This window comes from Lycium ferocissimum, chromosome 7 (genome assembly GCF_029784015.1).
Source record: "Lycium ferocissimum isolate CSIRO_LF1 chromosome 7, AGI_CSIRO_Lferr_CH_V1, whole genome shotgun sequence".
Lineage (NCBI taxonomy): Eukaryota > Viridiplantae > Streptophyta > Magnoliopsida > Solanales > Solanaceae > Lycium > Lycium ferocissimum.
In genome coordinates this window covers 5,420,159-5,448,078 of record NC_081348.1, presented here as the reverse complement: position 1 = coordinate 5,448,078, position 27,920 = coordinate 5,420,159, and the positions used below count along the sequence as shown (strand labels likewise).

Below are 27,920 nucleotides of genomic sequence, written 5' to 3'. Positions count from 1 at the left end.
TATTTTCTATTACATAACTGAAAAATTGGCTGTTGAAAAATGAAAGCTTATTCAGAAAAAGTCGATTAATTCTTTAGTTAGCTAGGAGTAATATAAACCAAATTAAAACGTGTGAAGTGTATTTTCAGAGCAGTCAATGCCACTGGCGCTTAAATTTTCTAGTATGTATATATTTGTGAGACTTAAAAAATGGTAACATATCGCTGAAAGCAGAGGTAAAGAATCAACTAAATAAAACATCGACTGAGCAAAATCTGAAATGGCTAACGACAAAACTTATATATATCAAAGTAACTCCCGAATGTCACATTGCTTATAGCTTTAATACACCATATAAGAAATACATAAAAGTAAGACTTAATAACTCGTTAACAAGGAACATTCGAGACCAAATACTACAAATGAATTATTCTGCCAACAAAGCACACGAACGACACCGTAGTTACTCAAGGAGTAGCGGGTTGGTGTGGTGGAGAAAGTGTAGGTTTTAGCCAACTTGGAAGCTTGGGCTTTGACACAGCTGGGACCTCAGGCTTCGGCCAAGATGGAAGCTCGGGCTTTGGCACACTTGGGATTTCAGGCTTTGGCCAACTTGGAAACTCTGGCTTTGGAGCAGCAGGTGTCTCAGGCTTTGGCCAAGATGGAAGCTCAGGCTTTGCAGGCATCGGCGCAGCTGGTACCTCAGGCTTTGGCCAAGATGGAAGCTCGGGCTTTGGCCAACTTGGAAACTCTGGCTTTGGAGCAGCAGGTGTCTCAGGCTTTGGCCAAGATGGAAGCTCGGGCTTTGCAGGCTTCGGCACAACTCGAGCTTTGGCCAAGATGGAAGCTCGGGCTTTGGCCAACTTGGAAACTCGGGCTTTGGAGCAGCAGGTTTCTCGGGCTTTGGCCAAGATGGAAGCTCGGGCTTTGGCCAACTTGGAAACTCGGGCTTTGGAGCAGCAGGTTTCTCGGGCTTTGGCCAAGATGGAAGCTCAGGCTTCGGTGCAGCTGGGACCTCAGGCTTTGGCCAAGATGGAAGCTCGGGCTTCGGTGCAGCTGGGACCTCAGGCTTTGGCCAAGATGGAAGATGGGGCTTGGTGCGGCACCTCGAGAAGATGGAAGCTGGGGCTTCGGTGCAGCTGGGACCTCAGGCTTTGGCCAACTTGGGAACTCTGGCTTTGGAGCAGCAGGTTTCTCGGGCTTTGGCCAAGATGGAAGCTCGGGCTTTGGCAGACTTGGAATTTCAGGCTTTGGCGCAGCTGGGACCTCAGGCTTTGGCCAAGATGGAAGCTCGGGCTTCGGCCAACTTGGAAATTCGGGCTTTGGAGCAGCGGGTTTCTCGGGCTTTGTCCATATTGGAAGCTCGGGCTTTGACACACTTGGGATTTCAGGCTTCGGCGCAGCTGGAACCTCAGGCTTTGGCCAAGATGGAAGTTTGGACTTTGGCCAACTTGAAAACTCGGGATTCGAAGCTGATGGGCCCTCAGGCTTTGGGCCAGCGGGAATCTCCGGCTTTGTCCAAGTTAGAATTTCGGGCTTTGACACATGCTTTTGCAAGGTTGAAGCTTTCAAAAATTCTGATTTAAGAATTTTAGGGAGAGGCGTATCTAGAAGGCGGCGTGCAGTTGCAGTAGTTATCATGTGGTCTTGCATAAAATAGATAAATGTGAGCAGGAAGAAGGAGGTTAGGTTGTAATGCTGAGCCATTTTTTTTCTCAAATCCAAGGAGCTTAGAGAAAAATGTGTTAAAAGCAAATGAAAATTTGATATTCTGTTGGTTTTCCATATGGCCATATATAAGTTTTACATGCATGCAACAAGGAGGATTTGAAGGGATATGTTAGTTGAACTTTTCACCTATTTGCCCGCCAATATTATAGTATCTTGAATTTGTCTTATGGTAGCTATATTGCTCAAATATAGATATTAAAAATATATCTGAAAAGGTAATAGTCAAAACACGTCTTACTCACATCTATTCAGCTGGCACTTGGTAGAAAATGCTTGTGACAGTTATACGAAAATAATGGTGGCATTGCATTTTACTTAAAGCAGCTTAATAAGTCAAAGAAAATATCATTTTTTTTTTTTTTTTTATAAAATCCTATATGATTGTAAAATAAAATCCTCTATCATTGTAACATAAAATATAGTTAATTTAGCCTTCTACTCTATATTCTAGGTTTTTGATGGTACGGAAATAAAATATAATTATAGAGGACATATATATGGACTTATGCATTTTGGAGAAGCAATGCCAGCAGCGCTTTATTCATAATATACTAAGTAGGAACTATCTAAAACTAAATTGAATTACTAAAATATTCATAAAAAAATGAACGACCATTTACCCTCTTTTGAATTCTACTTCTGAATTATTGTTATGCCAAAAAGTAAATTCATCTTCTAATAAATGATAGTAAATTTATAATTTTATACTGCAATTATCCTGGTGAATGGAAAGGTACTGTAACGAACTAAGCAAATGATAAAATTAAATCCAATTACAAAGAAAAAAAAATTGTCAAATGCTCTCTTCACCTCATTGAATACGACCATTCATTTGGACGATGCTAAAGATACCTATATATAACATAAATTTCATAGATTGTGATTCTCAACCAAATCAAAAATATTGCAGGGCTTTAATTACATACGGAAATATTGAATTGATTTGTTTCAATTTTCATGTTGTTAAAGAATTTAAAATTGGCAGAAAATGCTTATATCAAAAATGGAAACTTATCAACGCATATTCTATCGGCCTTGAAGAATGAAAAGAGCTCGGAAGGCTAATTGTGCTAATTATTATTACATGATGCCAGGAAGTGAGATTCAAATTTGGTTCTTGCAAATTCGTATGCATTAGCTGGTAGGTATATCTATCGTTGGAAGAAATTTCTTTAAATGTTCATTTTCTAAAATATTAGAAGATAGGATTCATTTTATTATTTTAACTAAGATCTTAACATTCTAAAGTTTAATCTTTAGTGCATATATGTGTTATCAATATCATTTAAGAATGTCGTTAATGATTTAAATATCTGATGCCAATGTCTTTTTGCATTTTTCTAAAACATAACATCTCGAAGAAATAGTAGATTTTACTTTGATTTTAATAGCAAATTTATGCCTTTTAGAAATGGGAAACAGCTTGTGAGGCTTCTTACCAAATATGATTATCGCACCATTTGGGGTTCTTCCAAACATCAAACGTGTTTTTGGCAAAGAATACTAGAGGTGTATAGTCGATCAAAAAACGCATGTCTCCTCCTAGAACTATCAAGTCTCCAATTACAGCTACACCTTACTTTTAGTGAATGCTAAAACTTTTTCTATGCTCTTTTGGCCTTCTCAACATGTACTTTTAAAACATGCTAATTCTTATTCAAGGATATTTCTAAGGAAAAAAAATATACAAGTTTGAAGTTCTTAAAAATATAAATGTATGCTCAAAGTCAAATTATTTGTTGCTTAGGCTATCCACTAACGAATATTATTGTTTGTTGACACGAAATAAAAGTTGAATAGATACTTGCTTTCTAGTACTATTGATTGATTTTGCCTTTTTTTATCCTCTATGGGAATTTGTATCCCAAGGGAAAATGTTTCTCTCTTGAGGAGCTCAAATATAAGAACATTTTATCAAGCTAAAGAGCGGAAATGTAGTTTTTCATGGTATCTGCTAGAAAGATAGATGGTGATGCTAAGCCATTTATCTTTTATATGTATAAAGGCTCGATCAAATTTGGATGTGACATTTTCTTTCTGTCTCTTAATATATATATATATATATATATATATATATATATATATATATATATATATATATATATATATATATATAGGTTTTACATGCATGACGCAACAAGCTAAAGGAGTTTAAGATTATAGTTGTAAATTCATAACAGTCATGTCCTTGATTGCTCAAAAATTACATGCCTGAAATTTTTTTAAAGAAAAAACATCAGATTGGTAATTTTAGTTTCGATAAATTTAACTACAATATTTTGGATCGATAAGTGATACCTACCGGACATGCAGTTCCACTAATTGAGAAGTTATTTTCTCTGACATAACTGAAAGATTGGCTGCCACATAGGAACGTTTATCCATAAAAGGTTAATTAATTCTTTAGTTAGCTAGGAGTAATATACACCAAAACGTGTGAAGTGTATTTTCAGACCACTCAATCCCACTGGCACTTAAATGGTAACATTTCTCTAAAAGAATCAACGAATAACAAGACTGAGCAAAATCTGAAATGGCTAACGACATAACTTATATATATCAAAGTAACTCCTGAATGTCACATTGCTTATAGCTTTAATACACCATATAAGAAATACATGAAAGTAAGACTTAATGAACCGTTAAATAAGACTTAATAACTCGTTAAACAAGGTACATTCGAGACCAAATACTACTAATGAATTATTCTGCCAACAAATACGTGTGTCAAGGCACATGAATGACACCGTAGTTACTCAAGGAGTAGCGCGTTTATGTGGTGGAGAAAGCGTGGGTTTTTGCCAACTTGGAAGCTCAGGCTTTGGCGCAGCTGGGACCTCAGGCTTCAGCCAAGATGGAAGCTCGGGCTTTGGCCAACTTGGAAACTCGGGCTTTGGAGCAGCAGGTTTCTCGGGCTTTGGCCAAGATGGAAGCTCGGGCTTTGGCCAACTTGGAAACTCGGGCTTTGGAGCAGCAGGTTTCTCAGGCTTTGGCCAAGATGGAAGCTCGGGCTTTGGTGCAGCTGGGACCTCAGGCTTTGGCCAAGATGGAAGCTCGGGCTTCGGCGCAGCTGGGACTTCAGGCTTTGGCCAAGATGGAAGTTGGGGCTTCGGTGCAGCTGGGACCTCAGGCTTTGGCCAACTTGGGAACTCCGGCTTTGGAGCGGCAGGTTTCTCGGGCTTTGGCCAAGATGGAAGCTCGGGCTTCGGCCAATTTGGGAACTCGGGCTTTGGAGCGGCAGGTTTCTCGGGCTTTGGCCATGATGGAAGGTCGGCCTTTGGCACACTTGGGAGTTCAGGCTTCGGCGCAGCTGGGACCTCTGGCTTTCGCCAAGATGGAAGTTCGTGCTTCGGCGCAGCTGGGACTTCACGCTTTGGCCAAGATGGAAGTTTGGGCTTTGGCCAACTTGGAAACTCGGGCTTCGAAGCTGCTGGGACCTCAGGCTTTGGGCCAGCAGGTATCTCTGACTTTGTCCAAGTTGGAATTTCGAGTTTCAAAACACTTGAAATTTCATGCTTTTGCAAGGTTAGAGCTTTCGAGAATTCTGGTTTAGGAATTTCAGGGAGAGGCGTCTCTAAAAGGCGACGTGCGGTTGCAGTAGTTATCATGTGGTCATGCATAAAGTAGATAAATGTGAGCAGGAAGAGAGAGGTTAGGTTGTAATGCTGAGCCATTTTTTTCTCAGATCCAAGAAGCTTAGAGAAAAATGTGTTAAAAGCAAATGAAATTTTGATATTCCCTTGGTTTTCCATATTGCTTTATATAAGTTTTGCATGCATGCAACAAGGAGAATTTGAAGGGATATGTTAGTTGAACTTTTCACCTATTTGCCTGCCAATATTATAGTATCTTGAAACTGTCTTATGGTAGCTATATTGCTCAAATATAGATATTAAAAATATATCTAATAAGGTGACAAACTCGTCTTTATCACATCAATTTAGCTGGCACTTGGTAGACAATGATTGTGATCAGTTATACGAAAATAATGGCGGCATTTTACTTAAAGCAACTTAACTTTGTTGCGGCTATTAATGGCTCTAAAGAAAGGAAGTTGCAAGAAATGACGAGTGCTAAAGGAAAAGTCATGAACGTAATTTTTTTTTAATCCAACTAAACAATTCTCGGGTCTACTAGCTAATAAGAGATTACTAAGGAAGCAAAATATTGTTAAACTACTTATTAATCACCTATAAATTGTCAATCACAATGTAATTTATTACCTTTCCTTATTTGTTGCTTTGCTATTTGAATGAAACCTCAGGCCTTAATCAGATATAGTTGAACTTTGACGACATGGTTCGCATACCACTCTGTCACAGTAGTGATGGCAGTTCCAGTTCCTTCTTGCAATAATTTGAATTTTAATACTTTAAAGATGTGAACGGTTTACGAAATAATTTTATTATTAGTAAAATGCAATAACATTTTGGGACATCACCGGTTATAATAATAATAATAAAAAATAAAAAAAAATAAAAAGAGAGAGAGAGAGAGTCGAATATAACTTGGGTCGGATAAACTGCACTTATATTGATTGCATATAGCATTGGGCTTGGTATGGAAGGTGCAATAGTAGCAGATTGTGGTGGAGCAGTAACCAATCCTCATCCTTAATTAGAGATCTCAAGTTCGAGTCTTAAAAATAAAGTTATTGTCTTTGGTAAGGAGCACGTTTAGTGGGACAATCCAATGCAAGTCCCATATTACTCGGATGCCAAAGTGAATTATAATCATCTAATTATAAGCAAAATATAATTAGATGATTAGATCGTACATTCATATACTAATAAAGAAAATTGTAAACGCTCACACTCAAAAGCTATAACACACTTTGTTTTTTCAGAAGCAAAAACAAAGGGATCTACAGTATATTTATAGCAATGAGTAATCAGAAGACAAAGAAAATCTCATTCACCAGAATTCCCAGTTCTTAAAGAGTGTTTTTTAGTTGGATCAAGTCAAGCAAAAAACATTCATCTTTATTTTATAATTTCTTCTGTTCTTCCATTTTTGGCTAGTTCATATATTCAAAAATATCAGTCAGTTAACAAACACAACTTTTTGTTGAGATCGACCTACCCCATTGTTCTTATTAGGACAAGTTTAATCATCAGTTTTAGTTCTGAAATACGCTAAAATGTGAGGTGTGTTTGTGGAATATATTATTCTACAACACTTATATATGCTAATTCATCCTTTATTCTACTCTTGAAATGTGATAGGAAGAAAGCGGTTACTATAAATTAGGAGAGAAAAACGGAGAGGGAAAGAGTGGACAGACAACGATTACACAAAAATCAGAAATGGCCAATGACAGGAACTAAATCAAAGTACCATATACATATCATAGCTTTATTACACTGTATATAAAGTACATAAAACACTCAAATAGTCTAATGATACGTCAAACATGGTACATCCAATTCAAATACTATTAAAGAATTACAGTTTCTAGTCCTAGCAGAAAGTATCCACTGCCATCTCCATGTCATGGCCCATGCCAGGAACTTCATGGAAATCTCAAAACATCAGTTGGGTACTCTGATGGAGAGACAGTAACATAAAATTTACGGAGCAGCGGGTTTGTGTGGTGGAGAAAGTGAAGGAAAAGTTGGTCTACGCAGTTCCAAAATTTCAGGCTTTGGCATAGCTGGGACTTCTGGCTTTGGAAGCTCTGGGATTTTTAGCTTTGGTAGTTCTGGGATTTCTAGCTTTTGCGTAGTGGGGATCTCAGGCTTTGGAACATCTAATTAGGGTTGTTCACGGTTTTGGTTAAAACCAAAACCAAACCGAAAATTTAACAAAACCGAATAAAAAAACCGACATTTGGTTTGGTTTGGTTTGATTTGGTTTTAAATTTTAAAAACCGATAATATTTGGTTTGGTTATGGTTCTATCAAAAAATAACCGAATAAATAACCGAACCAAACCGATAATTATATACATAAATTTTATAATTATTTATATGTATAATATTAGTTTTTCATAAATAATTATAAATATTTTATACCTTTTAATCATTAATTTGGCTTTTTATCTACTTATTTCACATGATTGTTTAAGGCCCATGTTTTTAAGAATATGTCCAAGCCTATGTCTTTAAGTCTTTTAACTCTTTAAGTGTTAAGTGTAAACCTACTAACAGAAGCTCACATTAGAGTCTAATGTCATTAACTTAAATTTTTTGCCTTTCTTTGTCAGCCATTTGATTTTAGGTTGTTTCTTCTTTTCTTTTTTTCTTTTTTTTTTTGAATTTATACCTTTCTTTTTTCTTGTCTGAATGGGTCCTAAACTTCTAATGTTTTCATATGAAAAGGACAAAGATTGTAGATTTGGAAGTTCCTATAGAAGACACTTCAGTAACATCAGCATTTGCTGTAACTCAAGCACATGGTAATGCCCTAATACTTCTTCCGTGGGTAATCCTCCTAAAAAGCAGAAAAGAACAACTCCTTGTAGTCGAGACAATAGCCTTGGGGATAATGATAGAAAAACATCTAAAGTTTGGGATCATTACACAAAGTTTTTATAATAAAATGGGAGAATTGAGGGCAAAATGCAAGTCCTGCCCCAAAGTTTGGGATCATTACACAAAGTTTTTTTTAATTTCATATATTTTAATTTTAATTTTAGGTAGTCTTTATGCTTAGTTAATATGTATGTTTGTAACAACAACTAAAAGCTCCTATGCTCTACTTTATTTCCAAGTATGTGTATTAAGATGACAAAAATGGTGCAGCCACTACTAAGTTAGCTTTTAGCTCTATATGTAATAGTATGGCAAATTTGGGTAACTTGAGTACTACACTATCACTAATAGTGAAAATGTTTCTATGATGTATGTTCCACCTTAAACTATAAATAAAAGTTATCGTTTGAACAAAAAAAAAATAGACATGTCTTTTTCAACTTTTTAATGTTTTACTGATAAGTCTCATGGCTGCTAGTCATAAACCGAAAAATCGAACCAAACCGACAATAACCAAACCGGTGGTTATTATTTTATTTGGTTTGGTTATGGTTTTAGACATTTAAAAACCGACTAAATTGGTTTGGTTATGGTTTTAATCAATAACCGACCTAAACCAAACCATGAACACCTCTACATCTGGTACTTCTAGCTTTGGAAGCTCTAGGACTTTTATCTTTGGTAGTTCTGGGATTTCCAGCTTTGACATAATCTCAGGCTTTGACATAGTTGGTACTTCTGGCTTTGGAAGCTCTGGGACTTTTGGCTTTGATAGTTCTGGGATTTCTGGCTTTGGCATAACGGGGATCTTAGGCTTTGGCACTATTTGAATTTATGGTTTTGGAAGTTCAGGGACTTTTGGCTTTGGTAGTTCTGGGATTTTTGACTTTGGCATAGCTGGGATCTCGGGCTTTGGTAAAGTTGGAACTTCAGATTTTTTCATAACTGGATGAACCTCAGTCTTTGGCATTGCGGGAATTTGTGGATTTTCCAAGGGAGGAAACTCTGGTTTTGGCATAGTTGGGATCTCAGGCTTTGGCAAAGTCGGTAATTCAAGCTTGAGCGCAGTTGGAACTTCAGGCTTTTTCATGGTTGGAGGAACCATAGTCTTTGCCACTGCTGGGATTTCTGGATTTTTCAAGGAAGGAAACACGGTTTTTGGCAGTGGTGGAATATTGCTTTGGCATAGCTGGAAGCTCGAATTTTGGCACAACTGGGATCTCAAGCTTTGGCAAAGTCGGTAATTCAGGTTTTGGGGCAATTGATAGCTCAGGCTTTGGCACAGTTGGTACTTCAGCTTTTGACATAATAGGAACCTCGGGCTTCAGAATGGTAGGAATCTCACGCTTTGGTATGGTTGGAAGTTCAAGCTTCGGCACATTTGGGATTTTAGGCTTTGGCAAGGCTGGAACTTTCGGAAATTCTGGTTTAGGAATCTCAGAGAGGCACGTCTCTAGCCGGCGACATGTAGTTGCATCGATTATGTGGCCATTCATGAAGCATAAGTTGAGAAATGCAACTAATAAGAGGGAGGACAAATGGTAATGCTTGGCCATTTTTTAAGCATCATATAAGCTTAATGAAGAATGTGAATAGAGTCGATATGATTCGGATGTGGTATTAGCTTTAAGAGTGTGTTTGGTATGGAAGAAAATATTTTCTAAAAAATGTTTTCCAATTTTCTCATATTTGGTTGGTCAAAATGTCTTGGGAAACATTTTCTCTAGGAAAACAAGTTCCTTGAAAATGAGGGAAATGACTTCCTTAATAGAAGTAAGGAAAACAAGTTCCACAAGTAACATTGCAAGTTCATTGTCTCCTTCCCACCCACCCAACATCCCCAACCCCTACCCCTCGACCTTCCCACACCCCGCTACCCCCGAACTCCTACTCCCCACCCCATACACTACCCTCTTACACCTCTACTACCCCCACCCCCACCCCCACCCCCACCCCACCACTTAGCCAACCCCTCCTACCCCTACCCCTACCCCTACCCCTCCTCCCTCACTACCTCCTCCCCACCCTCCCCACCCCTATAACCACCTACCTCTCACCTCCTTGCCACCACCCCCTATCTCTCAACTTTGCAAAACTAGGCACTTTGTGAAAGTAGTAACTTTACAAAATTAACCGTTTTTCAAAAATATTACTAACGAAAAGTAGCTACTTTTCAAAAATAGTCACTTTGTAAAAGTAGTCACTTTTAGAAAATAGCCACTTTGTGAAAGTAGATACTTTTTAAACATAGTCACTTTTTGAAAGTAGTCAATTTTCATAAATAGTCATTTTGTGAAAGTAGTTACTCTTAAAAACTAACTACTTTGCAAAAGTATCCATTTTTCAAAATAGCCTCTTTGTGAAAGTATTAAAATAACCATTTTTGCAATGTGCCCTTTCTAAGATAGTGGCCACTTTTTTAAAGTAGCCTTTTTTGAAAAATGAAAAAAAATTGCTATTTTTGTAAATTTACATTTTCAGTCGTTTTGCAAGAAATAATTTTTGCAAAAATATCTATTTTTATGTCATTTTCCAAAAAGGTCAATTTACAAAAAATAGCCATTTTTGTCACTTTTAAAAAAAAAAACTAGTTTACAAACATAGTCACTTTTTTGGGTTGTCTTTCAAAGTGCATAGTTGTCATTTTTTTTTTTGTTGTATTCGAAAAAGGTCACTTACAAAGGTGTGCACATATTTGATTATCTTATAAAAATAACCACTTTGTGAAAGTAGCATCTTTTCCAAAATGCGGGGTGGGGTAGTAGGGAAGGTTGGAATTAGGGGGGGGGGGGTGATTAGTATTTACGTCAAACCAAACACTAGAAAATGTTTTCCGGAAAATATTTTCCACATCCAACCAAACACAAGAAAATAAGTAGGAAAATCACTTGTTTTCCAAAAAATCATTTTCTAGGAAAATATTTTCCATGAAAACATCTTCCATCATACCAAACACCAGGGGCGGAGCCAAGTGGTGGCCAGGGTGTTCACCCGAACCCCCTTCGGCGAAAAATTACCATGTATATATAAGGTTAAAATTATTTTTTATATATAAATAGTAGATGTTGAACCCCCTTGGCTTTTTCGTTTCTTACTCTTTTATATTTTTGAACCCCCTTAATGAAAATCCTGGCTCCGCCACTGCCAAACACACCCTAAGTCTGTTGCTATTTATTTATAGGATTTAAAAATGAATACAACAAGGACTTCAGGACTTTTGTTTGTCACGTATGGACCTGTTTAGTTGAACGCCCTATCCATCTAGTTTCTAATTTGGTAACCTCAAAATCAATCTGGATGACCTAATTACATAATAGTAAAACCCTGACACAAACATATAGGTTATACAGGCAGCCTGATTAGAATCCTTTGCTTAGCTGATTTCATTTCCTTAAAAAAGAGAAAAAGTCATGGATTCACATTACTGCAGATGTCAAAACAGAAAGGTTAATTTGGAGCTTTAGGACCAACGTTTTATTAGTTAACATCACAATTAGAGTATGCAACATGAGGAAATGGGTGACGGTATTATTGAATAATTACCTCATTATTCGCATATTACTACCCATTATTGTCATCTTAAACTATATGCGAATGATGAGGTAATTATTCTATTCACTTACTCTCTTCGTCTCAATTTTCGTGGTACTGTTTGGATTTTGAGAATTATTTTTTTTTAATTTTGACCGTGAATTCGAATATAGTATTATAAATTTTTTTTGAAATAAAATTTATATATTTGGATTCTTACACAAAAAGTAATATAAGTTACAGTAATTGACAATTCAAAATATTTAAGAATATGAAAATATGGCGGTCAAAGAAAAACTCATTTGACTATGTGCCACATAAATTGGGACGCATGGAGTATTTGTTTCGTCCTCTTATCTTTTTTACATATAGAAGCAGAGGTAGGCAAAAGAGTGACACTTCAAGTCTAGCGAATCAAAAACAGACAATTGAACTTGCCTGAGTTTATAGAGCATAAACTAATGATAATCGATTTAACATGGAATACATTATTCTCTGCTACTCCACATAAAAATGGTGGACTGTAAGTGAAACACTTTTGACAAAGTTTTCAAGAAATGGGAAAAAAATAGTCAAAAGCTGAATGAATAGAAATATAGAATATCAAATCCAGGTAAAAGAACAGTTGCATTATACAATGAGGTGAGTGATGTTGTAAAAGAATGACTTGTGTATATCTCCCACATTTATATCCGGAGATTTTTCGTAGCCATGAATGTCCTTAAAATTGTTCGTGAAAATACAATTCTAGTTGAAAAACAAAAACAAAAATTAACATTTTTTTTTTCAGGCTGAGGCGTTGATATCTCATTCTTTTTAAAGAGATTCAAGCTTATTGTTGAGAAAATTCACTGGTTCAAAGAATAATACTCTTGACTTGTTCTTTCGGGATCTGACAGGCGCTGCCAGAATACGTGGTATAACTTGAATAAATTCCGGACTAATTGTTAAATCCAAAGGTCCACCACAAAAACACCTTTAAAAAAATAAAACTCTTCTTCTTCACAAAATAACCTCACTTTTTCATGCACTCCACCATATTTTTCACTCATCATTAAGGTAGAATGGCACATATTTACAGGTGTGAGAAACCTCCCATAAAATAAATTAGGAGTTAGTAAGGTAATAAAATTGATAATCATGTGAGAACATGGGCTGGTCACTGGTGGATAATTTAGTGTTTTAAGTAGTGGGCGTTAAAGTGGTAGAAACATGGGAGAATGGTTAAATGAAATTTTAATGACCAATTTAGATCATTGAATAATAGAGACCATGATATATTATTATTTTAATATTAAACTGCCATATACACCAACACTAGAAATAAGTCGCCTTTGGTAGGGACTACCATAGCTATGGTTGAAGCAAAATATTATTAGATTGTAACATTCATATATTAACAAATTGGCAAAGCTCACACTTTAAAGATTTATCATATTTTGGTTTTTTCAACAGCGGAAACAAAGAGATTTGCAGTATATTTATTTATAGCCAAGAGTGAACTGGAAGACAAGGAAAATCTCGTTCATTAAATTCCTAGATCTAATACACAGAGTATTCTTTTTTCTTTTTCCTTTCTTTCTTTTTTTTTTTTTTTTTTTTTTTTTTTTGGTCTTTGGGACTTGGGTGGAAAAGAAATCGAAACAAAAAACATTCATCTTTTTACAATTTCTTCTGTTTATTATGCATTTTTAGTTAGCTCATATGTTAAAACTATTGGAAGGCAACAATAGTTAAATCATTAGTTTGGTTCTGAAATACACTAAAACGTGAGAGGTGTTTGTGGAATAGATTATTCAACCGGCACTTAAATATGCTAATTCATCATTTATTCCACACTCTTAAAATGTGATGGAAGAAACTGGTTACTAAAAATTAGGAAAGGAAAATGGAGAGGAAAAGAGAGGACACACAACGATTGAGCAAAAACAGAGATGGCCAATGATAGGAACTAAACCAAAGTAAATAGATCATAGCTTTATTACACTGAATAGAAAGTACATAAAACACTCATATAATATAATGATACGACAAACATGGTACATCCAACTCAAATATTATGAAAGAATTACGATTTCTACTCCCAGCAGAAAGTATCCAATACGATCTCCATGTCATGGCCCATGCCGCAAACTTCATGAAAAACTCAAAACATCAGTTGGGTACTTTGATGGAGAGATAGTAACTTCTAATTTACTCAAGGAGTAGCGGGTTTATGTGGTGGAGAAAGTGAAGGAAAAGTTGGTTTAGGCAGTTTTGGGATTTCAGGCTTTGGCATGGCTGGGACTTTTGGCTTTGGTCACGTTTGGGATTTCTGGCTTTGGCATAGCCGGGATCTCAGGCTTTGGCACAGCCGGAACTTCTAGCTTTGGAATCTCTGGGACTTTTTGCTTTGGTAATTCTGGCTTTGGCATAGTCGGGATCTCAGGCTTTGGCACAACTGGGACTTCTAGCTTTGGAAGCTCTGGGACTTCTGGCTTTGGTAGTTCTGGGATTTCTGGCTTTGGCACAGCTGGGACTTCTGGCTTTGGAAGCTCTGGGACTTTTGACTTTGGTAGTTCTGGGATTTCTGGCTTTGGCATAGTCGGGATCTCAGGCTTTGGCACAGCTGGAACTTCAGGCTTTTTCATAGTTGGAGGAACCTCAGTTTTTGGCACTGCTGGAATTTACGCTTTTTCAAGGGAGGAAGCTCGGGTTTTGGCATTGTTGGAATCTCAGGTTTTGGCATAGCAGGAAGCTCGGGTTTTGGCACAGCTGGAATTTCAGGCTTTGGCACAATCGGTAATTCGGGCTTTGGGGCAAGGCGGTAGCTCGGGCTTTGGCACAGCTGGTACTTCAGGTTTTGGCATAATAGGAATCTCAGGCTTTGGAACGGTAGGGATCTCAGGCTTTGGTAAGGTTGGAAGCTCAGGCTTCGGCAAGGCCGGAGCTTTTGGGAGTTCAGGTTTAGGAATCTCAGGGAGAGGCGTCTCTAGAAGGCGACGTGCAGTTGCACCAGTTATGTGGCCATTCATGAAGCATAAATTGAGAAATGCAAGTAGTAAGAGGAAGGATAGGTTGTAATGGTGAGCCATTTTTGTGGGGATCGTAGAAGCTTAAAGCTTAAAGAAGAATGTGTATAGAGTCGATTTTACTTGGATGTGCTATTGGCTTTAATTCATTGCTATATATATAGGTTTTAAAAGTGCATGCAACATAGACTTCAGGCTTTTGCTTGTTACGTAAGGACCTGTGTAGTTGAACTGCTCATCCACTTAGCTTTTAATCTGGTACCTCAAAAGTCAATCTGGATGACCTAATTACATAATAGTCTAAACCTATCACAAACATATAGGTTATGCTGGCATCCTGATAGTGGATTCGCATTTTACGGCAAATGTCAAAACACAGAGGTTTTGTTTAGAGTTTTTTACGAGCTGTAGGAGTAATGTTTTGCTGGCCAACGTCACCATTCGATGATGCAACATGAGGAAATGGTGACAAGAAATCGAAAAATTACCTCATTATTCTCATATTACCCATTATTGTCATTTCCAATATATCTATTAGAATTGTAATGAGAATTTTTCACTTTTTTCGCAATTTTTTTTTCATTTTATTTGAAAATCAGCTTTTGACCACGAAATTCCAAATACAACTCAAGTTGTATTTGGAACTTAAAAACACCTAAAACGATGTTTTCATTTTCAGTACATTCAAACAACGAAATATTCTTTGTAAAAACTATAACCAAACACAATTCCAACTTCAAAATTTCAAAAAAAAGTGAAAATATTTGGTTTTCACAGCCAAACGCCTACTAAATGACTTCCTTTCTCTTATTTATCTGTCTTTGTTATTTTCTTTCTTTATATATAAACTAGTGTCATTTGGCCCGTGCTAAGTCCGAGCTCAAACCGACGTTAAAAATTTAATTTGTAGATATTTTTAAAATTTTTCTGCTCTTATTTCTTTGTTTTTTTAACATCATATTGATACTTTCGAAAGACTTCTAAATTACAAAATTTCGAAAGACTTCTATAATTACAAAAGTACAAAAATGTACCTGAAAGTTGAAGCAAAGTAATTTTCTTAGTTTATATATTAGATTTTTTTTTAAAATCAAATATTTGAAAGAACTTCTAATTTCTATTTTACTTAAATTTTTTGAGATTAAAATCTCTGATGATCCAAATTGAGTTTTTCATATGTTAAATTAATTTCATTTGTTTCTTTGAATTGAACCCATATTGACTAACTTAATTTTTTTGACCAAAGATATTACAGTGTTCAATTAATGTCAAAAATATTTGCTGAGCAAATATTGTTGCATGATGAGATCAATAAAGTTAACTTAAAAATAAAATAAATGATTAAACGCCTTGATATTAAAAGAATTTTTTGTAGCTATTCTTTCAAATTAAATCACACAAAAAATACTGAAAAGTCAATAGAATGAAATTGTTTTGACTTTAAGCTTTCTTCTACCTTCCAAAAGATGCATGTAAAAAAATAACATTTTTTCCCTTTTCCTAATTTAATGAACCATTTTATGAAATCTATGTTGTAATAACTTTTTCATGTTGAACTCAACGATTTTGTCTTAAACTATATAAAATATTGATAATCCGATATTTGCAAAATACTTTAATATTTTTTAAAAATAAAAAATATTTTTTTGGCAATTGTCTAGTATTATTGCCGTTTAAAGATCAAATTGTATTTTCTTTAACTACATTATTTTTTCAAACATTTTCAGAAAATATATAAAAATAATATTTAAATAAATTTTATGTTAAAAGTGTGCGCACGTAAAATTTAATTAATTAACTACCGTATTTCGGAATTCATTTTTCAATTGATACAGAGGGGCTATAATTTACATTTTAATTTTAAGTATTTAACAATGATATATGTTATTTATATTTATTCTCTGAATTTAAACTTAATCCAACTTAAGTGAAATCTATGTAAATTATGTTTACCATCATGTACGGCGTAAGATTGTAGGAGAATATTAGAAAGAAATTACTAAATAGACGAATAAAAAAATTAAAATAGCAAATGATAATGTTAACATCAATAAATAATAAATCGTATTATAAGAATAATATTTTTAATTCAATAATCAAGCCTATATTATGATAGAATTTGAATGATATGATAATTCTATATGCGTCTACCTAATTCTTAAGGAAAAACATAATTTGAAACAAGTTTAATAATATTTCTAACTAAAAGACTCAAATATGTATGAGTATGCTTTGTGGGGGCCACTATGACTTTTTTCATAACGTCATCATTTTTAGTGGCATGAAAAAGTCTTTAAAGTTCTCGAAATTTATCAAAATGTGTGAAGATTCACAAAGCCATTAAAACTTCAATTAGCGGTAAAAAGAGTAAAAAAAATTCATCCAAAGACTACAAAAAATGGATGTTCTCCCTTGTATATAGTAGTAAAACAGAGGTAGGCAAAAGAGTGACACTTCAAGTCTAGCGAATCAAAAACAGGCAATTCAACTTGCCTGAGTTTACAGAGCATAAACTAATAATAATGGCTCTAACTTGGAATACATTACTAATTGCCCGAGTTTACAGAGCATAAACTAATAATAATGGCTTTAACTTGGAATACATTATCCTTCTGCTATTACACATTAAAAATATGGTGGAATATTGCAAGTGAAAATATTTCATTATAAATAAAAATAAGTGACACCACTTCCCAAACTTCGACGGTTACTCAGTCTTTCATTTTCAAATTTTTGAGCTTCACATTAACTTTTGTGTACGAAAGGGACGATAAATAACTATAAACACCTACTTCGATTCAATTATTTCACCACATGTCAAATCCTAATTCTGAAAACTATTCGCTACAATTACTTGGGACTCTATGTACTGCTTTCTTGGCGATGCAGTTGATTTAGATTGATTTGCGAAATCGAATGAATGATGAGTTTTTGAGTAGTTGTTTGGTGCTTTGTACCTTTTCTAACGAGACTATTATGATTAAAAAATAATAATACTATTATGAATGTACTTAAAAATGAAACTCATCGAAGAGAGTTGTAGTAATTAACTTATATTTTTACTATGATGTCGCTACAATTGTTTATTCCTTTAAATGTCGACACCGTTTATGAAAATTTTTGTGCACACCACTGATTGCATATAGCTTTGATGTTGAGGGAGTCTATATGATCATTGTAGCCACGATGAACCATCAGCCCCACTCTCAGCTTGTCTTTTAATCCATGGCAATCTTAGTAACTTCACCAACGAGCAGTTGACTGTTTCCCGGAAATAGAAATATGTATACTTCAGTAATCAAAGAAATGAAAAAGGAAGAATGATATTTCAAAGCCCACAAAGAAATGAAAAAGGAAGAAAGATATTTCAAAGTCCACACTTGGCAACTCAGGATTTGGGACGTAAAGCTGGCAGTTCGGGCTTTGGTAAGCTTTGACATAATAAGAATCTCAGGCTTTGGAATGGCTGGAGTTTCAGGCTTTGGTATAGTTAATACTTCAGTCATTGGCGTAATATAGGATTTCAGGCTTTGATATGGTTGAAAGCTCACGCTTCGGTATAGTTAGAATCTCAGGCTTTGGCAAGGCTGGAATATTTGAAATTCTGATCTAGGAATCTGAGGGAGTGGCTTCTCTAGAAAGCAGCTTGTGTAGTTGCACCAGCTAACTAGACATGCATGAAGCATAAGTTGTTCTTATCTTTCCTGTAGAGCAGGCGAAATAGTTGTAACTGAATCCAATTAATGTGCATTAGGATGAAGGGAACAAAAAGCAACAATAACTAAATAATCGGTTCGGTTCTACACTAAATTGTGAGGTCCACTCTATTCTGAGGCACTTAAATATGTTAATTCATCCTTTATTCCATAATCTTGAAATGTGATGGAAGAAGGTGGTTAGGAAAGAAAAAAGGAGAGGGAAAGAATGGACAAATAAGGATTGAGCAAAAAGAGAGATTGCCAATATAATGACAGGAACTAAACCAAAATAACATAGATCATAGCTTTATTACAGTGTATAGAGAGTACATAAAACACTCATATAGTATAATCACACGTAAAACATGGTACATCCAATTCAAATACTATAATAAAAGAATTACTATTTCTACTCCTAGCAGAAAGTATCCAATATGTGTGCCAAACTATCTCCATGTCAGGATGGCCCATGCCGCAAACTTCATAGACTGAGATGGAAATCTCAAACCATCAGTTGGTACTTTCTAATAGAAGACAGTAGCATATAATTCACTCAAGGAGTAGCTGGTTTGTATGGTGGAGAAAGTGAAGGAAGAGTTGGTTTAGGCAGTTCCGGAATTTCAGGCTTTGGCATAGCTGGGACTTTTAGCTTTGGAAGCTCCGGGACTTTTGGCTTTGGTAGTTCTGGGATTTCAGGCTTTGGCATAGGCGGACTTCTTGCTTTGGAAGCTCTGGGACTTTGTGCTTTGGTAGTTCTGGGATTTCAGGCTTTGGCATAGTTGGGACCTCAGGCTTTGGCATAGCTGGGACTTCAAGCTTTGGAAGTTCCGGGACTTTTGGCTTTGGTAGTTCTGGGATTTCAGGTTTTGGCATAGCTGGGACTTCTGGCTTTGGAATTTCTGGGATTTCAGGCTTCGGCATAGTTGGGATTTGAGGTGTAGCTGGTACTTCAGTTTTTGGCACAGTTGGGACTTTTAGTTTTGGAAGCTCCGGGACTTTTGGCTTTGGTAGTTCTGGCGTTTCAGGTTTTGGCGTAGCTGGGACTTCTGGCTTTTGAAGCTCTGGGACTTTTGGCTTTGGTAGTTCTGGGATATCAGGCTTTGGCATAGTTGGGACTTCAGGCTTTGGTGTAGCTGGTACTTCAGGCTTTGGCATAGTTGGGACTTTTAGCTTTGGAAGCTCCGGGACTTTTGGCTTTGGTAATGCTGGGATTTCAGGCTTTGGCATAGCTGGGACTTCTGGCTTTGGAAGCTCTGGGACTTTTGGCTTTGGTAGTTCTGGGATTTCATGCTTTGGCATAGTTGGGATTTCAGGCTTTGGCGTAGCTGGTACTTCAGGCTTAGGCACAGTTGGGACTTTTAGCTTTGGAAGCTCTGAGACTTTTGGCTTTGGTAGTTCTGGAATTTCAGGCTTTGGCATAGTTGGGACTTTTGGCTTTGGTAGTTCTGGGATTTCAGGCTTTGGCATAGTTGGGACTTCAGGCTTTGGTGTAGCTGGTACTTCAGGCTTTGGCATAGTTGGAACTTTTAGCTTTGGTAGCTCCGAGACTTTTGGCTTTGGTTGTTCTGGGATTTCAGGCTTTGGCATAGCTGGGACTTCTGACTTTGGAATCTCTGGGACTTTTGGCTTTGGTTGTTCTAGGATTTCAGGCTTTGGCATAGCTGGAATTTCTGGCTTTGGAATCTCTGGGACTTTTGGCTTTGGTAGTTCTGGGATTTCAGGCTTAGGCACACTGGGGATTTCAGGTTTTGGATAGGCTGGGATTTTTGGGAGTTCTGGTTTAGGTATCTCAGGGAGGGGTGCCTCTAGAAGGTGGCGTGCAGCTGCACCAGGTATGCTGCCATGAATGAAGAATAAATTGAGAAATGCAAGTAGTAAGAGGGAGGATAAGTGGTAATGTTGAGCCATTTTTCTCCGGATCTTAGAAGACTAAAGAAGAATGTATAAAGAGTTCAATGTAATTCGGATGTAGCATTGTATTTAACTTCGTTGCTATATATAGGTTTTAAAAACGCATGCAACAAGGATTTCAGGATTTTGCTTGTTACATAAGGACCTGATTAGTTGAACCTCCCATCCATTTAGCTTCTAATCTGGTAACCTCAAAAGTCAATCTGGATGACCTAATTACATAATAGTCTAAACAGCTGTCACAAACATACAGTTATGCTTGGCAGCCTGATAAGAATTCTTTGCATAGAGGATTTCTGCATTTTCCTTGAGAAAGAGTCGGCACATTTTACAGCAAATGTCAACACAGAGGTTACTTTTAAGAGTTTCTTTCGAACTTTAGGAGTAATAGTTTACTATAGGTGACAAGAAGTGGGTATAACCGAATAATTACCTCATTATTAACATATTACCCATTATTGTCATCTCTAAACTAGCTCTTACAATTGTAATTCCAAAGGACACCCTTCCTCTTATTTGTTTAGTCTTTGTTACTTTCTTTAGATATAAAAACAGAGATAGGCAAAAGAGTGGTCTTCAAGTCTAGCGAATCAAACAGAGACAACTGAACTTGCCCAAGTTCACAGCGCACAAACTAATGATAACGGCTTTAACTAGGAATACATTATTCTCTGCTACTCCACATAAAATGGTGGAATGCAAGGAAAACACTTTTGACAGTTTATACAATTTTCCAAGAAATGGAACAAGAAAAAAAGTCAATAGCTGAAAAGAATATATTAAATCCAGATCCTGCGGATCTCACACTTGACAGTTTTATCACATTTAGTGGTTCAGCAAAGGGAACAACGATATTTGTATTACAAGTAATAATTGATACAAAAAACATAAATAGAGTACCAGCAGAGATTCAGCTTCAAAGTTCCCGGTCTTTAATAGAGACTAGATTATCCACTCTAGAGTTCCACAATCATACGTGCACTTTCCCAATGCTACTGTTTATATTCGGAAAAGGCTTAAATATGCCATCGAACTATCGGCCACTTGGAAAGTTTGGCTCACACAAATACCACGCGTTACCTTTTGGCTCATCCATGCCATTATTCACTAACGGTGGTTTTAAAATACCATGCCACGTGGCAAAAATTTATTGTCCACGTCACTTAAATGAAAAAAGCCAAAATAAATTAATTAAACCAACCCGACCTCGTTGACCCACCCATCTCTTATACCTATTTCTTTGCCCCTCTTTCATTATGTTGTAACAATTAAGCCCTAATCAAACCCATCTGCTCTCCTCTTCTTCCAACATCCATTTCAAGCAAACAAATGTGACTTTCCAACTTTTTTTTGAAGGATTAAAGGAATAGCTCATCAAGGTTAGTTCTTATTTAAACTCAAAAATGGCTATTTAATGTGGTGGGTGGGGTTTAATGTGGTGGTGTTCGAATCTGTCTATGTGGGGTTCATAGCCATGTGGTTTTCACGTTTTTTGTCGGTGTAAAGGGATAAAACTATTGTTTAACATGTAAAGTTTCATTCTTTTTATGATTTTGTTCCTCTCTTTTGTGATCCTGAAATGTGTTGTCATTTTAGGGTATTTTATTCACGTTTTTGTCTCTGTAAATGGTGTAAAAGTAGTTTTTAATATGTAAAGTTTCTGTCTTTTTATGATGTTGTTCCTCTCTTCTGTTGTCCCGAAATGTGTTGTCATTTTAGGATATTTTATTCACGTTTTTGTATTTCCTATGTATGTTGCTGATGTGGTCCCTCATTTTTTCTTTTATTCTTTTCTTTGCACGTGAACTTTATTGAAGAATGATTGACAAAGTGGAAGTATTATTCAACTTTGGGGGTGAATGGGTCTTTACTGATATTATATAATAAGAATCTGGTACATTATTGGCATGGGTTTGACCCAGATTTGCTGTCTTATAAAGACTTATGTGAAGAGTTTGAAAAAGAGATGAATTTTTTTAAAGTTAAACAACTCTTAGTTGCTGGACCATCTGGTAGGTACTACATAATTGATGGAGATGATGGTATTAGGGCTTTGCAGTGCCTCCTTTGTTATGAGTTTAGGAAGATTAACTTGTTTGCTGTAGATGATACTAATTTGACAAATTATACTCATAACATTCTTCAACATTTAGAAACATATCATGTAGATGCAGATAGCATCTCGATGATGAACTTGGTCTTAGGGACTCTAATTCTCATGTTGATGCTCCATCCGATGTTGAGTATGACATGAAGAAGAACGTGAGGGTTTTAACCTAAGTGATAGGTTGGAGAATTTTAAGGAATTGGAGAAGGGTATGACATTTTACGATATCAGAAGAATAATGAATTACTATGCAATGGCTAATGGTTATGGCTTGAAGATTAAAAAAACAGATCCCACTAGGCTAGGTATGCTTGTAGAGATGGATGTCCTTTTAGATGTTCTATTTCAAAGGATAAAAAGAGCCCACTTTTTGTATCCAAACCTTGAAACCAAAGCATGATTGTGAACCATGTTATAAAAATCCAGGGCTGCTAAGACATTAGCACGAAGATTTTAAGAGAAAGGTGCAAAACAATCCAAAATACAATGTTATGACATGAGAATGGAATCGAAAAGGATTTCAATTTGAATGTGACAAGTTCCAAGGTTAAAAGGACTAAGTTGATGCCTTGAAAAGTTAGAAAGGCGTTTCAAAGATGATTTTAACAAGCTTGAAGATATGGGGTCGAATTAAAACGGTTAATCCGATTTCAAAAGATGCCTTTAGCAAGGTAAAAGGAGGTTCTCGAGGATGTACTTGTGTTTTAATGCTTTGAAGCTAGTTGGAAAAGTGGCTCGAGACCACTTATTGGTTGATGGTACTTTCAGAGGAAAAGTCCAAGGTCGGTTGTTGGTTGCCATGGGACAAGATTCTACGAACCAATACCCAATGGAGACATACAAGCATAAAATTTTGAACCCTTTCATAAAACAGGAAGACCCAAAAGCAATAGATAGAACGTTAGATGAAGCAAGTAAGAGGAAGGGGTGAATGGAGTCATTCGGAAGGAATAATGATACGTAGTAAATGTGGAGAACAAAATCACAATGCAAGTGGGTTGTCACAAGGTAAACATTTAGATAAAGTTCTTTAATATGATATTTTACTTTTTGAAGTTGTTGGATTTAAGGAGTCTGATTTGGCGAGTCAATTTAAATGATTTATCGTGGTTCTCACGGTTATCGTTGTTCTATCTCTCTCTCGTTCATTTTCTTGATTTGATTTCAAAGCTTCAAGCTTTATTAGTCCCGTATTTTCTTGATTTCTTTATCTAAAGCTAATTCTAGCTCATTTCAAGATGTCCCATGTTAAAGTTGTCATTTAAAGCTTGTAGTTCCAAAGGGGGGAAGGACACCAAACGGAACTCAACAATCCGGCCGCAGCTCAAGAAGAATTAACTTGAATTTGGTACACAACAATCTCAACAACGTTTGAAACTCAAATTGGTACTCAACTATCAATAGCATTCTATTGGTGATGACGAAGACCCGATATCGAGGCCAAAAGTCATATCGGAGCCGATACATCTTGCCGCTATAAGACAAGATAGGCCACCAATTGAGAAGGATTCAATTCACTGAGATCCAAGCGGAGTGTCAACTCCAACCAATTTGCCTTATTCACCGACAAAGACAACTTAAAAGCGTATCAAGAATGTCAAGAAAGGGCAAGAGAACCACCGATGAACATTTGAATGTTGTTTATTTTTCGATGCTTAAACATTTCAAACATCCTAGCATTTAAAGGTTAAAGTGGTTAACTTGTTATTCTAATTAGTTTAACCTTTAAAGTTAGCATTCAAATGTTAAGTATGTTATTAGTAAAGTTAAGTATTTTGTGAATGACAGTGGAATTATATTAAGTATGTTTTTAGTAAGCTTTGTGTTATGGAATCATGTTAAGTATGTTGTTAATGAAGCCTTGTCTTGTTAACGTTTGTTTGGTGAGGCCTTGTGATTTGGGATATTTGCAGTTCTTGACTTGTGTTTGTTGGTTCATTTTTCTTTGTTGATTCATTTTTCAGTGCATAGGGCCAGATTCTGATTTCTCACTTGAGAGGTAAAGAAAACATTTGCACACAATTTCAAGCAAAAATCGGACATCAATATACTTGGACAAAGGGATTATCCGATACATTTTGACAACTTTAAATGGCAACTACAGCATGAAATCAAAAGATCGATCAAGATTTGTACATATTACCAAAGGGCAACTGGTGCTTCCCCAATATATAGTTAAATACTTGCATCTATGAGAAAACACAAAAAATGTATCTTTATCTATCATTGGTTTCTTCTGTGTTTATAAGTTCTTCAACTCCATTCTAAGAATCTTTCCAGCTGCAGACCGGGTATTGAAGCTCTGAAGTAAACCCTTCTAATCTTCTTGTATGGTACAACCTGGTAGAAACAAAGTCTTCATATCTGCTTGGGAAAGTTCACACCAATCTCTCTTGACGACAAATGCAACTGGAATTTCCCCAGCTTCCTCATCTCTGGCTCTGAACAATCGAATAAGAACAAAGTGGATGAGCACTAGCAACATATAAGGAAATGATGTTATGCAATCCTTTAAAGCTCAGCACAGAAGTTTGGTGATAAAGGACAGAGGAGTTTACATAAGCCAAAATAAGTAAAGAAAAAGCTCCTTTTCGTATTGTTGTCATGATTCAATGTCATTTACTGCATAACAACTTGGTATTTTGATTCTCATATATAGATTCTTAATTGATTGGTTTATCACAAGTATTTACTGCAAAAAAGAAATGGACCAGCTTATCAGAACTTTGTGACAACTTTAGATAGGCTGAAAGCAACCTCTAGGCAATTATCTGCAGCTGACAACTTTATATGTGTTTAAATAACAAAATACCACACACATCATCATATTGGATTTAGATCACATGATATGTGATGAGGCCCAACTCTCACTTTATTAGTATATGAAGGAACAGCACAAAGAACACAAATAGTCCAAGAGAATAAAGCATTCTAATCTTGCCATAAAACTATTCCAAAGTTACTTAGAATAATCGTGTTGCTCCAGACCACGAAGATGAGATTATTACCACTCTGTTCCATAATCCACATTCAGTAGAAACCTAAAAGATATTGTAATCGAGGACTTACATAAACTACTAGCATATTAACTGTAAGAATGAATTCAATTAAAAGCAGACTTTAGTTTAGGACCTTCCAAAATATTAGACACAAATAAATCTCTATCCAACTTTCACCAATCTAAGAATTCAAATCCATTTAATTACAGTGACATCTTCTCTATCAAGCTAACTTTCAACCATTAATTTACTCTTTTTTCCATTACAAACTGATATAATACATAAGGCAAAAATGAATATCTTAAAACTCTGTGCCAAAATCGAACACCATCATATAATTTGGATAGGAGAGAGTAGCTTGACACTAGACATGTACCAATGAAGCTACGGGACTAATAAAGCCAAAATCAAGAAAAGGTTTAATCAAGCTATAATTTGGTACATGTCTAGTGTCAAAAAAATTGACATACAAGCCAAATTTAGTTCAAAATTCCAAATTCTTGAAACTTTTCAGCAAAAAAAACATTACAATTCATCAATTGAAAAGGTTTAATCCAAAAAGCTTGGATCTTTACACCACCCCAGATACAAAATTCCAAGTAAACATAAAGCAACACAAAAAAAAATCAGATGAAGCTACGGGACCATTTGGACTAAACTTCCGTGCCAAAATCGAACACCACCACATTAAACCCCACCCACCACATTAAATAGCCATTTTTGAGTTTTAAATAAGAACTAACCTTGATGAGCTATTCCTTTAATCCTTCAAAAAAAAGTTGGAAAGTCACATTTGTTTGCTTGAAATGGATGTTGGAAGAAGAGGAGAGCAGATGGGTTTGATTAGGGCTTAATTGTTACAACATAATGAAAGAGGGGCAAAGAAATAGGTATAAGATGGGTGGGTCGGGTCAACGGGTCGGGTTGGTTTAATTATTTATTTTGGCTGGTTTTCATTTAAGTGACGTGGACCAATAAATTTTTGCCACGTGGCATAGCTGATTTTAAAACCACCGTTAGTGAATAATGGCATGGATGAGCCAAAAGGTAACGGCATATTTGAGCCAAACTTTCAATGGCATAAATGAGCCATTTCGATAAAAAATATTTGAGCCTTTTCCGTATAATAATCCTTGTAGCCACCCTGAAGAATCTGCTCCCCTTTCAGCCTGTCTTTTAATCCATGGGAATATTAGCAACTTCACCAACAAGCAATTGATTGTTCCTGGAAATAGAAATATGTATATTACTTCATCAATCAAAGAAATAAAAAAGGGATTTGAGGTATAATTAATTAAATAAAAATGCACCCTCTTCAACGGTCTCCTATTATCAAAACAAAAAGGAATCAAGCCCAACGTGCGAGGTCATGTTGAAGACATAATTAAATACATGAACGTGTATAATTTCTTGGGCCGCTCCACCCATTGCCTTAAAAGTTTTGGGTTGTAGACTCATATTTCTTTATATGGTAATAAGATTCAAACTTTTGGTAAATCAGTCTTCCCAGCTGTTTCTCTCTATCTACTCCTATGCTTTGGACAGTTATCCTTCTACCATCAGCCTGTCATGCCACTCTCCCCTCTCTCTCTCCCCTTCATATCCACTCTTCGGCCTTCACAGAAGAAAAAAAAAAGGTGCAAGTAGCAACCAAAAGAAAATCTTTATCCACATGTAAACCATAGAACCAGGTAACATATGCGGGATTGTGTTAAAATATACTTGTCACTCGTTAGTTGTGCAAGGATTTACATAAATATTTATGATGTCCTAGAACACTTCACCCACTGCCTTGAAGTGTTGCGTTGAATACTCATATATTTTTTCAACTAGAAATCTAGAATTCTCATGTGCCTATTCCGACCAGTTATTTCAACTACCAAACCACATTTTAGGCTTCTTATTAAAGCATGCAACACAAAACATTCAACTATGTTTACTACAAGACGTGCATTTTTTCCATGACACTTCTACCAACGCATTTTCCCTTTAAACCATATTGGACGTAAGTAGAGTATAAACAGACAAGCCTGTATAGTTTAATGGTGCCAACGGATAAGAACTGTTTTTCTCTTCCCCCAGAGATTTTGGTGGTTATCCCTCATGTGTATTCACTATAACCAGCCCTCGAGGATTTCTCCATTATTAAGAAAAAGAGTGGATCCAGCATAACTGAAACATGAATAAAGGAGATTATACCTTTTCACAGAGCTTGCATTGCCGGCTAAAACTGGGGCTGGAGAAAATCTAGTCAAAATGTAAGAACTCATCAAAACAAAACTAAGTTCATTTCTGACTTTGCACACAATCATTGTGGAGAGTCACCTGAAAACACATAAATAGAAGAGAAAATCTAGTCAACCTTCAATTTGCATCATCTACCGTACTCATTTAAGTCGTAAATGCCTACACAGCTCCTGCGACGAATGACAAGTGTGTTTTCTACTTGCATAGAAAAGAATTCAAAGTCGAAAAATCCTT

General features: G+C 36.0%; 3 protein-coding genes across 4 annotated transcripts; all 3 read right to left on the bottom strand.

Annotated features, from left to right (window-relative positions):
• Positions 1-255: 255 nt before the first annotated feature.
• On the bottom strand, positions 256-5,512 carry LOC132063166 (protein PELPK1-like). Of its 2 annotated transcripts, XM_059455618.1 has the most exons (3): positions 5,076-5,512; positions 4,548-5,027; positions 256-680 (listed from the first exon to the last, which is right to left on the bottom strand). In XM_059455618.1, exons 1-3 carry the CDS (start codon positions 5,460-5,462, stop codon positions 447-449), a joined length of 1,101 nt encoding a protein of 366 aa, XP_059311601.1. In that variant the 5' UTR covers positions 5,463-5,512; the 3' UTR covers positions 256-446. The 2 variants fall into 2 exon arrangements, with proteins under 2 accessions (XP_059311601.1, XP_059311600.1); XM_059455617.1 differs by having other exon boundaries at positions 4,548-5,512.
• Positions 5,513-8,777: 3,265 nt separating this feature from the next.
• LOC132061879 (protein PELPK1-like) lies at positions 8,778-14,353 on the bottom strand. The gene is made up of 2 exons (XM_059454562.1): positions 14,017-14,353; positions 8,778-8,948 (listed from the first exon to the last, which is right to left on the bottom strand). Exons 1-2 carry the CDS (start codon positions 14,341-14,343, stop codon positions 8,778-8,780), a joined length of 498 nt encoding a protein of 165 aa, XP_059310545.1. The 5' UTR covers positions 14,344-14,353.
• A 4,339-nt stretch (positions 14,354-18,692) lies between these two features.
• Positions 18,693-20,407, bottom strand: LOC132063164 (protein PELPK1-like). Its single transcript, XM_059455615.1, has one exon. It carries the CDS (start codon positions 20,328-20,330, stop codon positions 19,068-19,070), a length of 1,263 nt encoding a protein of 420 aa, XP_059311598.1. The 5' UTR covers positions 20,331-20,407; the 3' UTR covers positions 18,693-19,067.
• Positions 20,408-27,920: the final 7,513 nt, after the last annotated feature.

Coding starts and splice junctions, on each gene's coding strand:
- LOC132063164 (XM_059455615.1), bottom strand. CDS start 20,330: ATGGCTCAACATTACCACTTATCCTCCCTCTTACTACTTGCATTTCTC.
- LOC132061879 (XM_059454562.1), bottom strand. CDS start 14,343: ATGAAAAAGCCTGAAGTTCCAGCTGTGCCAAAGCCTGAGATCCCGACT. Junction 8,949..14,016: donor CAAAGCCAGAAATCCCAAAC/GTGACCAAAGCC, acceptor GAACTATCAAAG/CCAAAAGTCCCAGAGCTTCC.
- LOC132063166 (XM_059455617.1), bottom strand. CDS start 5,462: ATGGAAAACCAAGGGAATATCAAAATTTCATTTGCTTTTAACACATTT. Junction 681..4,547: donor CATCTTGGCTGAAGCCTGAG/GTCCCAGCTGCG, acceptor CCAAAGCCTGAG/GTACCAGCTGCGCCGATGCC.